Source organism: Drosophila montana, unplaced genomic scaffold (genome assembly GCF_035044405.1).
Source record: "Drosophila montana isolate Dmon_TW-CO22-7 unplaced genomic scaffold, ASM3504440v1 contig_2481_1, whole genome shotgun sequence".
Lineage (NCBI taxonomy): Eukaryota > Metazoa > Arthropoda > Insecta > Diptera > Drosophilidae > Drosophila > Drosophila montana.
This window is the reverse complement of record NW_026997351.1, coordinates 1197140-1211459: the sequence shown is the minus strand read 5'-3', so window position 1 is coordinate 1211459 and position 14320 is coordinate 1197140. Positions and strand designations below refer to the sequence as shown.

The following is a 14320-nucleotide window of genomic DNA, read 5'->3' as shown; positions in this document are numbered from 1 at the left end:
AAATGAACACAAAAACAGCGAAGCAATTTGAATTAGCTGATTTGTAGAGTTGGTCTTCCGGTTCTAAGAGACTTGGAACCAAATTAGCCGACAAAAAAGCGTCTCAATGGCAAAGATCTAATAAGTTTTTGAACAAGTAGTTGTTTCTCTTCCAACGATACTTTAGCCAAGCATATTAGAAAGCTTGCCTTGTGGAACGTCTCGTTACTTTGTCTTCTTCTTCGACGCACAGTAACGAGTCACGGCCAGCGCTCATCTCTAGCCTGCAGATGATGGGCAGCACTGTGGTTTCTTCTGCCGACTCTGTTCAGGAGTTGTGCACGTGTTTCTCGGCAAAAGTCTTTCACGGTGACTATTTCGTGTTCGTTGCTGAGAAATCAAAAGCCTTGAACAAAAATGAGCAATATTGAGGAGGAAATTGAGACAGCAACCGAGGCAGCCGAGGAAATTGAATTTATGAATATCCCAGACAGGTAAAGCAAATATCATATGTACATACATACATACATATGTATATCAAATTTGTTGTCTTCTACAAATCTACTTGATTCTTCTTGCAGCTCCGAGGAAAGCAACAGCAATAAGAATCTAGAGGATGACTTCGAGATGACGTCCAGCGATGACGAGCTGGACACCAGCTTGTTGCAGCTTGTGCGCAACAAGGAGCAAAATATGGAGGTACGATTCGAAAGCAAAACAAAATGTTGAACCTAACCTCAACAATTGGCCGCCATTTTGATTTGCTAAAAGATTGAATTAGTTCAAAGCTAACGAAATGTTTTTATGTTTGTTTTGTTTTTTTTTTTTTTATGATTTTATTTAGGACATTTGCAGCGAGTGGATTCAGCTCTACGTAACCAAGCCGGAAGCGGCGCTCATTAAGTTCATGCAGTTCGTCCTGGAGGCCAGCGGCAGTGGGTATCAAATACCCGAGGATTCAAATCTTCCATTGAAGAGTGCCAAAATTCTAAACGCGGCCAATGGCCAATTCGAAAACGTAAGCTGAACTTCAATGAGCTTTACTGTATAACAATGTTCCGTCTAGATAATATTTTCATATACTAGAAATTTGTTTATTGTAATTCTTTCAAATCGGATAAAAGCTTTCTTCAACAGATCCGGTTTTATAACATAGGTTAGCTGACGATAATTTAGTGCTCTAATTAACTCTTTTATTATAATAGCTTCAACTAATTAACAAGGCTTTTCCTTTTAACCTTTTTAATTTAATTCTTATATGTAATTGATAATGAAATTTTAACTTGAACTTGATATTGAAATGACATTTTTTTGAAGCTATGATTTTTTTAACTGCTATTAATTGTATCTGATTATTTTATCAAATCTTCGAAATTGTATCTAGTTTAAATTTTTGTTGAGATTATTATTATTTTTTAAATAGCTATTCATTTTTCTGAAGATTTTTTCACTTGTTGTTTGAGGTTATAATTTTGAACGTCTATTAAATTTGTTCTCAAGATATGTTCATTTACATAGAAAAATGATTTATTTATATAAGTAAGGCTCTTTACAGTTTTTGAAAACCTTATAGATATGATGCATACGTATTCAATAAAAGTTTTGATCTAAATTTTGATCTTAATTGATCTTTAATTGTTTACCTAATATCAATTTTTTTTCTCATATGCAGAAATGCCCTCGTTATCCGCTGATAACGCGTGCGTCGCACGCCTTAACCATGGACGTGACGCACTTTGTACACCAGCTGATGCACGCTGTCATAAGCACGGCCATAATATTGGATAATTGCTTTGTGAGGCACATCTCTGGCTTTTTGGTGGTCGCATCAGATTCGGATGTGCTACCCTTGCGGCATACCAGCACCTTGATTGGTATGGAGACAGGCTTAGATCTATTGATCTATTGATTAGATCTTCGGGTACAGTCCTTGCATGTCCTTGCAGCACTCAAGATGATGACAACGCTGAGCGATCTAATGACGCTGCAGCAGGACAAGCTGCGCACTCTGTGGATGCAGATGTTCGACGAGGTGTTCCTCAAGCGGCGGCGGGATGAGGTCGAGGACATACGTGCTCTGTGCATTGCCGAGTGCGGCCTCTGGCTGCACAAGTTTCCGCAGTGCTACATCAATCCGATGCAAGCCCAGCATCTGTTCGAGGCGCTGCAGGATAGCTCCCGGAAGGTGTGCGAGTCCAGCCTGCGGGCGCTCATCAATCTGCAGAAGAAGCCAAAGCTGCGGCTCAATTGCCTCCAGCTGGGCTACAAATTCCGAACGACCCTGCTGAGCCTGAGCATGCGACCCGAGTCCGAGCTGTCCGAGATGGCCATACAGCTGCTGGTACGCTACCACAGGGCGATGCCGCAGCTGCTCGATGTGCACATGATTGATATCATTGAGCAGCTGGTGTTTGCTACCAAACGCGGCGTGGCCCAGGCATCGGCGGAGCTGCTGCAGCATCGCTTTCAGCATGCGGCCACAGAGCGTGATCGTGTCCAGGCCCTGGTGCAGTTCTTTATTAAGTTCGAGGGACAGGAGCATGCCGCTTATCTGGTCGACGCGTTCTATGGTCGCAGCAAAATCGTGCTCGATTGGAGCACCATGGTGGACATGCTACTGAAGCCGGAAACCCTGACCAGCCAGCAAACCTCTGTGATTATTGAGATTCTGACAATCGGCGTCAAGCAGGCGGTAACCGGCGAACTACCGCCCGGTCGCTCGACCAACACCCTGTTGCGCCAGCCCATGCCAGATGCCACGAAGCAGGCCTCCGAGATTATATTGCCCGCGCTGGCCACACTGCTGCGCCAATATCGTATCGACTATGTGGACATCAAGCATCTGCTCGAGCTGCCGCCGCACATGACCTGCTCGCAGGCACAGGCCCAGGAGCTGATCGACCTGATCAAATCGCTAATGTTCAAGCACAGCAATTTCACGGTGCTGCAAAGGGGCGCCACGGCGCTGGAGCAGCTGTTCAAGCAGTGCCCAGCTCTGATGCCCAACTACCGCAAGGACCTGCTGGAGAAGGCGGTGGTCAGCTACATGAAGGCAGAGAGCGCCTGGCAGCAGGCAGTTATCAGTTCGCAGCATTCCCGCTTCAAGGTGTGCAACAAGCGTCTCCTTGTCGCACTGCGCCTCATCTCGGCACTATACGAACGCTTCGACCTGCATGAGTATCAGCTGACGGACACCGTGCTGACCAGCCTGAAGCGTGCCATTCGGGACGAGAACAAAGCAGCGGAGGTTTCACTGCCCGACGAGGCTGTGCGACTCTGCTTGGAGATATACTATGTGGCCATCTGTTGGGATCTGAAGCGCGTCCAGGAGGCGGTCAGCGCTGGCAAGTATGTGGATGAGGACTGCCTCGTGCTGGGCGATCACCTCGAAGAGTTTTTCCTAGCCGCCTTTCATATAATTGAGTGCTCCAGCGACGTGAGCATCAGCTGCGAGGTGAGTAGCATTAATTTTCCGCTTGACTTTTGCTCACTGATTCCCCTTTAGGCCTTCGTCTCCGCCTGCGATCTTCTGGTTCTGTTCGCGGATACACTGCGTCGCAGTGGCAACAATGCGCTTCGTTCTTTGGAGTACAAGTCATCGACATGCGAGCTGCAAACGCTGGAGAACTTTGTGCTCCGGTATGTCTTCAACGGAGACGGAAGTGTCGCCAAGGCCAGCGATGGGCAAATGCTAGCCACACTCCAGAGCAAGCGCCGCGTCCTGGCCGGCTTCTGTAAGCTGGCCTTTAACAATATCATACCCGTGCTGCGTGCCTCCGCTGTGTTCCAGCACTACGAGCAGGTGAGCAGACCAGATTGCATCGACCCACTTGTACGCCTCCAGTGATCCATGTACTCGATAGTTTCATGCAACCTTCGGCGATATTCTGCATGCCACCCTGGAGCGATGCATGTCCATCAATATGATCAACTTCGGCATGGCCCTGATGCACACATGTTTGCTGGTGTACAAGCGCATTCGGGCAGACCATGCGAGCCCTGTCCAGGCGGCCGACTCGGCCCAGTTCGCCAAGCTGATCAATATGGCCAGGCTGTTCGGGGATCTCTTGAGCCAGAACCTTATCAAGTCTCGTCCGGCTGTGCTCATTTTACATCGAGCTGGCATACGTTACGCCACGGAATGGTCGACAGATCTAGCCGAGGTGCCCGCAAATCTGCTCTATTTGAAGGTCCTCAGGCAGTTTGTGCCGCAGCTGCTTGCCGAGGATATGTTGGATGTGCTCAATTATCTCGATGCCAGCAGCATCAGGGACCGGCCCACTAGCTGCCCCAATGGATGGGAACCTCTGCTTGCCTATCGCAATAGCCTCGAGAGTGCACTAAATCAAAGCTGTCGCCGCGAGCTGGATATGTAGACTCCCACCTATCTAATCGCTTTTGATTCCATTCGCGCAACTCTTTTTTAATGTAACCTACTCGTCTACACAGTTGGAAGATGCACCGCAAAAAAAGACACGAAATGCAATACTCAAAAGTAATAAAATCCAAGTACTGAAACACAAACGGGGGAATCCCTTCATTCTAAACGACCAACACAAGTATTCAAAACTTTAATATTTCCCGCACTAGAATCCTGAATCCTTACTCTGGAAAAACTTGAGGATAGCTATGTCAGACTAGATTGGATGATTCTCAACAAACATACCAACTACTAAGAAGAGTATTCAACATTCTAATCTTACTCTAATCTAAGTCGCACGGCTATAATTCGGAACGGAATACAATCCTTAGTCTCTAAATGAAAGAACTTAAGGAGAGCTGTTAGGATTAATTGGGTAACTCTTAAAAACATGCAACTTAACTTGCATGGTTATAATTCGGAACGGAATTAGTTCAAAATGTTATGAAATTGTCTGAATTTTAAAGAGCATTCCAACTACTAAGACGAGTATTCAACATTCCAATCTTACTCGCATGGTTTGTACGGAATATAATCCTGAATCTCTTAATAGAAAAACTTAAGTAGAGCTATGTCAAGATAAATTGGATAAGTCTGAAAAACATACTAACTACTAAGACGGTATTCAGAATTCCAATGTAACTTCCAAGGTTTTCTCGCGCTGGAACAACTTGTGCAACTCCATCTGGATGACCCTTAAAGGAAGAGTATCCCCAATTACCAATTTGTACTCGTACGATTTGCATGCGTCGTAGAGTATTAAGAATACGGAACTAACTCTTGCCCTTTGCTCGAACCCACTTGAGCTGCTCTGACTGCTCACCTGGACGTGGCGGCGCCTGCCCTCTTGTGTTCTTGGTGTAATTGTGCGTTGCGGCACGCGAAATTAGACAAGCAACGCGGCGGAGGGCTGTATGAGCTGAATGGGAGGGGTGAATGGGGAAGGGGGAAGGGGGGAGGGGTCTCTGGGCATAGACAATGAGCTAGGGGTTGGGGCAAGTAGATAATGAAGCGTTTGCTGGTTGGAGGCAAGTGGAGTCTGTGCTGGCTCCAGGGCTCGCTAAATTACAAAAGAATGACAAACGCCCAGCAGCGGCGTCTGCCACAGCCCCTGCCCCTGCCCCATGGCTCCTTCGGCTGCCACCTAGCGGCGCTCACGGGACGCCGAGAGGTGTTGCGCAAAGTTTTTGCCTTTTACACATTCAGAGTGCTGATGAGGGAGCAGAGCGGGGCGGGGCGGGGAGGGCGTCTATTGTTCCCCAAAGTGTTTTTATTTAGCTTGGCCGGGCGGCAGCCGCCACAGCGTGGGCCAAGGCCAAGAAGCGTCCTGATCTATGGTTGGGGATGGCAGTGGGGGCTTTTTTCTTGCCAATGGCACACACGCGCACACAGACATTTCGTTTGTTTTATTATCTTTTATTATTATCTGCGCTTTGTCTTAGTTGTTGTCCTTTATGTGCATCCATTGCTGCAGCTTATCGTTTGTTGTTTTTGTTATTGTTGTTGTTGTTGTTGCTGTTGTTGCTGCTGTTACCCGCTAAATTGGCCGTTAAGATGCTAAAGATGCGGCTTTCGGTGATTTAGCAAGTTGGTCGCCAGCATTTCCATTGTTGCCATTGCCATAGTTTTTGCTCGTTAACGGGGTTTTCCGGCCCCAGAAACTTGCGGCGGAAATCGCGCTAATTTCGCCACCTGACGCCAAACGGCGGGCGACAAAACCCACAAGGCTTGAGTCTGGGGCATAAGGGTTCCCTACCACGCTCCACGGCGTCTGAGTTTGGATTTAATGCAAGGCGATTTTAAAGGAATCAAAGCTGCATAATACATATGACAGCTTCTTAATGCTGACCCTGCCCCTGTCCCGTTCAATTCTATTGGCTTAGCTGACGTGGCTTTTTGAATTTCAAATTTTGATAGGGTCACACTGTCTTGTCAGTCCTCTCAACATTCCCAGCTTTCCGAAATGGGTTCTTTAAATTAATTAAATTTTTGTTCATTAATTTTTAATTTGCCTGGCAATACTGGAGCTTTTTTTCAGGAGCTGGGCTCTGCATCTCGCTCAGGTCTCATTACAATTTACTTCCTAGTCGGTCGAAGACCTCCGTAAGTTTTCTAAATTTTTTTTATTTATTCTTGTATTTTCATTATTTATTTATATATATTAAAAATCCATAGCGCAACTCAATAATGGACTCAGGTTATAATCCAGATGATGAACAACCACAACGAGAACAACAAGAACAACAGGCTCCATCGGCCAAGCGTAGACGTCTGCGCCCGACGTTGGCTCAGCAAAACGCCGAGCTTAAAGGGAAAATGGAGCTGCTGACAGTGGAGTGCAGTGCGCTACGAACCGAGCTTGGCAATGTGAAGATGGAGCTGTCGAAAACCAATTTGGAGAAGACGTTCATGGCGGCCTCGTCCGAGAAGGTGGAGGGCTATTTCCGCACCCTGCTCGGTGGTGCGCTATTCGCCAGCTTGAAGACACAGTTGGACCTTCTGCTTGAGCAAGGTCAGCAGATTCACGCCCGCTTGACGGTTAACAAGGAGCCGCCACAGCTGAAGACGATCGCAACATTAGCCGTGTTGCAGAACCAATTGGACAAGAAGGACAAGGTCCGAGAGGAGCTGCGCATCCAGTTGCAGGAAACGGTCGCCACTGTTGATGCTCTTACTCGAGCGTTCAACTACGACCTGGCCCAGGAGTCGCAAAAGCGCGTCGATTTGGAGCTAACCCTCGACAGAATGCTGCGCACCATGGAGAACGTTATGTCCTGCTCGGTGTGCCTGCTGCAGTGGACCGATGCTGGGGAGCATCGGCTCGTCGCACTGCCATGCGGCCACATTTACGGCGAGAGCTGCATACTGAGATCCCTCGAGCATTACCGGCACTGTCCCCAGTGTCGCAGACCGTGCACCAGCTCTGATGTATGTCGCCTTTTTATCAATCTGTCGGGTTAATTACGTACATACACAGACATGCACACATTGACACATACACACATGCAGACAATGAGACATATGTACATACAATGGACACATTCACAAGCACAAATACACATGCAGACACACATACTCTCACACACTTTAACATTCACATACGCATTTACATACACGTACATGCACACATACACATTCACATACAAATTCTGTAAAAGTGCACGCACATGATTGTACATTTGTAAATATATATAAATATATAAACACACATAGAATAGTAATAATATAAATAAGAAATGTGGTTTAAAAGGTTAGATATTCTATCTATGCGATGGGGTTTATTAAAAAACAAAATAGCATACATAATAATTAATAAAACAAATAGATTCATAATATTTTTTACGATATAAATGAATACGGTATAAATATTAGCTTATATTATAAAGTCTCCAGATGTATGTACTTATAAGATTCGTTCAGTTCGTATCTCGGCTAGAAAATGTCTTATTATAAAGTCTCCACTTGTATGTGCTTAAAAGATTCGTTCAGTTCGTATCTCGGCTAGAAAATGTAGTCTTTGCTTAACGAGTGTGTGTCCGGGATAAGCAAAAACACGCACTTTTCAACTAAAAAACTAAAAAAGCTTAGCAAATTCACAAGCCAAGCTTTAAAGCTCTTTAGCGAATACCCCAACCATTTAGCTAATATCCGTTCCTTTTCCAAGTGTAGAATCAGTTCGTGTCTTGGCTGAAAGTGTGACGGTATTTGCTTAACGAAAGTGTGCTCGGGCTAAGTGGAGACACGCACCGTTCAAAGTGCGCATGACGCATATCGAAAAAATTTAGCAAGTACACCAACCGAACAATAAGGTCCTTTAGAAAATTATCAAGCGTTTACATTTATTTTCGATTCATTTTCGTGTCTACAAGCATTGCTTTAAAATAATGTTTAATGCTGCTCTAAATAAATCTTATAGCACGTAGTCTCCGCAAAGACTATAAGATTCGTTCAGAGACTGTCGAAGTCCTTTAGCGAATTATCCAACACTAAAGCTCACTTCCGTTTCAATTCCACATGTTCCAGCAGTTCGTGTCTTGGCTGAAAAGTGTCACGGTCCTTGCTTAACGAAAGTGTGCACCGGCTAAGCGGAGACGCGCACCGTCCAGCGCCCACGTGACGCCCAGCGAAAAGCTTAACAAGTACGCAATCCGAGCCTAAAATTGCATAGTGAATCAACAAACACCTGAGCTTGTATCTGTTTCGTTTTCATGTTCCCAAACATCGATTTAAAAGCTTCTTGAATCTTGCTCCAAAACAATCGATTGCATTTGTACTCGGTAAATATGGGAATAGCACGAATGCCTATCCAGCAGAGTAAACTTTGATAAATATGCATAAATTCATTCTTTAACTAAATCTTCAAATTTGGTATCCCCAAACAAGCTATTATATTCAATCGAACATATTAAATTTATTATGATTATTTATTTAGTGCATTTTTTTTATTTAATTATTCATATGTAATAAACATATCTTTTTATCTGACGAATCTCTGATCTAGGCACATTTGAAAGCGAATTTCTTTAATATAAATAAATTAATTTAAATACTTTGAAACATACTATCATACTTAATAAGCCTTTATTTAGCACATTCCAATATATTTTGCCTGCCTAATAAACATATTATTTTTTTTTGTTCAGACCAGTTTGGGCTCTCAATTTCACTCGGAACGTGGGAAATTCAAGAATTTCCATTTATTTTAATTGTCCAAATGTCAGCCCAGCCAATCTAACAATAAGGGTTGAGCACAGGAAGCGCTCGTTGATCATTTCCTGGCGCAGCATCCGTTTCGGGATGCTACGCATTTGCGCTGTTGCCAACGCGCGTAATGCATTCAAATTGTTTAAACAATTCATGAATAATTATAGACAGTGTGTGACTTAATGATAAAAACAAACCAAAGCCACAGCGCACGGCACATTTTGCAATTCTCGTATTTCCGCCGAGTCGCTCGTTTCTCGGCCAGCGGAAACGCAACGTCCAAAATCGTGAAGCCCAATCGATATGCCAAAGTGTATCAAACGCTGCTGCGCCACCAATTTTGGCAGCGCTGGCTAATTGACAGCCCCCCCCCCCCCTCCCTCCCTCCCCCAAAAGCGGACGCCTGTCGCATTCCAATGTGGCGACGTTTTCGCTTTGTGAATGAAACTCGAAACTAACCCACACCCACACCCACGCCCACGCCCACGCCCACTGGGCAGGGCAGGCGTACGCTCATGGCCAAAACGCCGCTGCCATCAGCAATTCCATTCAATAGACGCGTTCTTGGCGCTATTCCGAATACATCAATCGATTGGCAATCACGTTCCACAGCAACAGCAACAGCAGCAGCTCGACACGATTTGGATTAATGGGCACGCCCTTGCAGCCCCCTCGGCGCCCGCAGCGCAGCAGCTGCTCAGCGCTTCAAGTGGTTCTTGTATTTCAATTGCTCGCGCCCGATGTTCACTTCCTTCCGCTTTTGGTTTTTTTTTATATGATCCTCCTCCACGCTTTATCAGTTTCAAGTGCAGCCGAGTTGCACTGGCAGTGGCAGTGGCAGTGGCAGTCAGCATCTTGGGGCAGCTGTGACAATGCAGCCGCCGTCGTGTCGCATGTTTAAAATACACGAAATGAGTTGTGGCATGTGCCACAATAGCTCAGCACAGCAGCAGCGTCGTGAGTCGTGTTGCCCGTTGCCACATGCCACATGCCACATGCCACATGGCAATTGGCAATTGGCATTTGCTGTGCCAGTTCAACCTTCCACTCGAGTTCGGAACGGGTAAGCTAGATTGCCTGATGCCCTGTAATCGAACATGAAATTGTTCGTTTCTCATTGTTAAATAGATCTTTTATTATTTATACTAATTTAACTTAGGAATAAGTACATGTATTTTAGAGGAAAGAATACAAGAAATGCTGCCCCTGGTAATATACAAAATTCATATTCAGTTGGAGACATTTCTGGCTGTATTAATATATACAACACTAGCGGGTATAACCCGGCCTTGCCCGTGGCACGTATGTTATAAAATTAATGTTTTCTAAAAGCTTTGAAAATGATTTTGAAACTGATCGGACGGGAATCAAACAAACTTAAAATTCACAAAAAAAAACTTTGAGATGCATTTTCCACCGAAGGGGGTTAGGTTTTTTCGAAAAATGTGAAACACGTCTCAAATGATTTTTCTTATAGATCTTTGGAAATGAATTTGAGCGCGAAACGTCACCCACCAAATCTTTGACCTCCATTTCCACCAAGGAGGAACGGATTTTTCGAAAAGTGTGAAACACCCCTCAAATAAATTTGAACAAAGATCTTTGAAAATAAGTTTGAGGCCGATCGGATGGTAAGCAAAAAACTTTCATACAACCGTTTTCCGCCAATTTACCACTGTTGCGGGTGGAATTTCCCAAATCGCTGAAATACGTGTTCATTAAGTTCTTATGGAGAGCTTTGAAAATAAGTTTGAAGCAAATCGGACACAACTTAAAACATCGCCCAAAAAATCTTTGAATCGCATTCCCGCCAAAGAAGTTTGAATCCTGCGAAAAGTGAAAAACATGTCTCAAATGAATTTTCATATAGATACTTGGAAATGAATTTGAGGGCGAAACGTCACCCACCAAATTTTTGACCCCCATTTCCACCAAGGAGGCATGCATTTTCCAAAAAGTGTGAAACACCCCTCAAATGAATTTGAACAAAGATCTTTGAAAATAAGTTTGGGGCCGATCGGATCGTAAACAAAAAACTTTCATACAACCGTTTTCCGCTAAGTTACCACTGTTACGGGTGGAATTTCTCAAATCGCTAAAATACGTATTTATTAAGTTCTTATGTAGAGCTTTGAAAATAAGTTTGAAGCAAATCGGACACATCTTAAAACTTCGCCCAAAAAATCTTTAAATCGCATTCCCTCCGAAGAAGTTTGAATTCTGCGAAAAGTGTGATACACGTCTCAAATGATTTTTCTTATAGATCTCTGAAAATGAATTTGAGCGCGAAACGTCATCCACCAAATCTTTGACCTCCATTTCCACCAAGGAGGAACGGATTTTCCTAAAAGTGTGAAACACCCCTCAAATGAATTTGAACAAAGATCTTTGAAAATAAGTTTGAGGCCGATCGGATGATAAACAAAAAAGTTACATACAAACGTTTTTCTCGATTTTTCCACACTTGCGGGTGGAATTTCCCGAAACCCCGTCTTAACGTGCACCTACATCACATAAGGTAGCTACAGTGAAAATTTCAGCTTCCTAGCTCTTACGGTTTGGGCTGTGCGTTGATCACCAATCAGTCAGTCAGTCAGTCAGTCACTCAGTCAGTCAGTCAGTCAGTCAGTCAGTCAGTCAGTCAGTCAGGACAAACAGTTTTATATATAGAGATATACAAATATTCTATTTATCATACTCATATAATTGTATTTATAAGTATAGATTTTCTGCAATTTAAGTCTATCTCCAATCTTATGAAATAACTACTTTTTTTTTTTTTTTTTTGTTTGTTTATTGTATTGAATTAAAAATAGCATACATTTTTATTACTATAACTACTATAAAAGGCCACTCAAAATCTACGATGGTATTTGCTAAAGCGTATCTCGCAGTCGGTAACGTTTTACTACTGTCGCACTCTTGTGGTTCGATGTGCAAAAATTGTTTGGGGATCTTGAATATCAAATGATAAATTCACAAAATAACTTCAATTGATTATAATGTAAACTACGTTGCCAGATGGTTTGGCATCCCGGAACTTCACATTTACTCGAGGAAACCCTGGCCAAGACAATGTTACTCCCATACAGTTGCCTGGGATTCGAGTCCAGAGATTATACAAAGCAATCGGGCTATTAGATGCAAATCAACGAAGCTGCGCTGTCATTTTGTCTTTGGGATAAGCTAAGGATTGTCTGTAAGATCGCCAGTTGTATGGCCCATAGACCATATAGCATAGAAAAAGAGTCGATTCGTGGTTAGCTGCCAGCGTTGGCAATGCGGCAGACTACGAGTGTTCGACGCTTCGTATTTGGCTTTCAGTTTTTGCTAATTTATGCCACGTCTCAGCTAATTAATTTCTGTTGGGCAGTCAAGACAAGGGGGCAGCATTGGCAAACCTACAGCAGCAACAACAACAACAACAGCAACAACAACAACAACAGCAGCAACAACAAACAAGAAAGTCTCACAGCTCGTGCATTGCATAGCCAATGGGTGTCGATTGTTGTTGTTGTTGTTGTGGTTGTTGCTGTTGTTGTCTTGGGATTTTCATTAGAAATGTTTGCGCGTTTTTCAGTCGGCGCATCGCCATTTTATTTTTTATTATATTATTATTTTGCCTTGGTCAAACCAAACGCGCGCTTTGATGTGCCAACAACAACATTAACAGCAACAACAGCAACAACAACAACAACAACAATGTTGTTGCCTTACAAGCATTTAATTGTGTAACTGCACAAGCTGCAAAAGCAACATTAATAAATTCAAAGGCGTTCGTCGCTTGCCATTTCCATTTTCAATGTTAATCGACAAATGCGAAATGCAAAATGCAAAATGAAAAATTTCAAATGCAAAATGCAAATTGCGCCCATGAGAGCAACTTTGTCAGCTCCGCTGATACCAAAGATAGGGGTAGACGCGCTTGGCTTGCCTGAGCATAGTGGGGGCATATCTCTGTCTTGCTGCCCATTTCCATTCCCATTCCCATTTGCATTTGCATTTGCATTTGCATTTGCATTTCCATTTTCGTTTTCATTTCCATTGAAAGACGTTTCCTGCCTGTCGCGTTCCCGTTGCATGCACATGCCCACTACGCCCCCATGTTCAATATATGTACATACATATATATATACATAAATATATATAGATATATATCTATATATGATGTTAGGCGTGTGGGCATGGCAGATCGCGCGATTGTCACAGACTTAAAGGTGCCACATGGTAAGAGCGATAAATAGAGAGAGAGAGAGACAGTGAGAGAGAGAGAGAGAGAGAGAGAGAGAGAGACAGTGAGTTGGAAGATTAGCTGCTACTAACGATATTTATCTGGCATACTTAAAAATTGGCCTCATGCATACTAAAGATAGATAGGATAAGGATAGGTAAAAATGTATCTAGATACATATAAATATAGATTTATATATCCCATAACTTCCTCAAGCTCCAGTTAATTAAATAGAAAACAGAATTTAAATTACATTATATTATAATTGAAAGTTCATTCTCTTTTATTATTTTTATACCATTATCATCATGCATATCATATATATATTATGCGATAGATATTGTATTATATTATACTATTTTATTCCTTTATATAGAAATGCCCTTTTCATAGAATTTTTGAATAATATATATTATAGCTATATCCCAACGAGCTTCGTTTAACCACAAAAAGTTAATCAAACTAAAATATAACATACATATATACCTTTAAATGTGGCTTTAATAACTTTTCGAATATCTGCCTGCTTAGATCCTTAAAGCATTAACCGCAGTCGCAACAAGTCCAACCAGATCAGGCATATGACTATAACTAAATGGCGTGTTTACTTAACAATTTTAGGAACATTCAATTTGTTTGCCAAATCGGATATCCTAAAGATATACATATAAAAAATCCGTCCTAGGTCAATCGTCAGCTCACATCTTCATAAATTTCACAAAGTAAATAAATAAATAAATAAATAAATAAAAATGCAAAGCATTTGCTTCCATGGAATATAATTAGACACGTTCCCTGGTAGCGCTTGCCATAAATATCGGGCCAAAGATTCAATTCTCAATCTTCAGGGTCGAGTTAGCTCGCACAACCCTCCTTCCCATCCGCCGCCGCCCCCCCCCATTCAACGCACGCATCCGACACCCGGCCGTAAATCAATGGAAAGCCCTCAATTCACAGAATGAAAATGCCGAGCAACAAATGGAATT

The 14320-nt window shown here is 43.2% G+C and overlaps 2 protein-coding genes across 4 annotated transcripts; both read left to right on the top strand.

Annotated features, from left to right (window-relative positions):
* Positions 1 to 124: 124 nt before the first annotated feature.
* On the top strand, positions 125 to 4476 carry LOC135428378 (cohesin subunit SA-2-like). 3 transcript variants are annotated; one of them, XM_064682340.1, is made up of 7 exons: positions 125 to 473; positions 561 to 678; positions 835 to 997; positions 1652 to 1853; positions 1926 to 3433; positions 3485 to 3781; positions 3843 to 4475. In XM_064682340.1, the coding sequence occupies exons 2-7, from the start codon at positions 620 to 622 to the stop codon at positions 4353 to 4355; spliced, it is 2742 nt and encodes a 913-aa protein (XP_064538410.1). In that variant the 5' UTR covers positions 125 to 473; positions 561 to 619; the 3' UTR covers positions 4356 to 4475. The 3 variants fall into 3 exon arrangements, with proteins under 3 accessions (XP_064538410.1, XP_064538409.1, XP_064538411.1); XM_064682339.1 differs by having other exon boundaries at positions 133 to 473; positions 824 to 997; XM_064682341.1 differs by lacking the exon at positions 125 to 473 and having other exon boundaries at positions 484 to 678; positions 3843 to 4476.
* A 1842-nt stretch (positions 4477 to 6318) lies between these two features.
* LOC135428444 (uncharacterized) lies at positions 6319 to 7600 on the top strand. The gene is made up of 2 exons (XM_064682437.1): positions 6319 to 6502; positions 6575 to 7600. The coding sequence occupies exon 2, from the start codon at positions 6587 to 6589 to the stop codon at positions 7358 to 7360; it is 774 nt and encodes a 257-aa protein (XP_064538507.1). The 5' UTR covers positions 6319 to 6502; positions 6575 to 6586; the 3' UTR covers positions 7361 to 7600.
* The last annotated feature ends 6720 nt before the right edge of the window (positions 7601 to 14320 follow it).

Coding starts and splice junctions, on each gene's coding strand:
- LOC135428378 (XM_064682339.1), top strand. CDS start 397: ATGAGCAATATTGAGGAGGAAATTGAGACAGCAACCGAGGCAGCCGAG. Junction 679..823: donor ACAAGGAGCAAAATATGGAG/GTACGATTCGAA, acceptor GATTTTATTTAG/GACATTTGCAGCGAGTGGAT. Junction 1,854..1,925: donor GCATACCAGCACCTTGATTG/GTATGGAGACAG, acceptor ATGTCCTTGCAG/CACTCAAGATGATGACAACG.
- LOC135428444 (XM_064682437.1), top strand. CDS start 6,587: ATGGACTCAGGTTATAATCCAGATGATGAACAACCACAACGAGAACAA.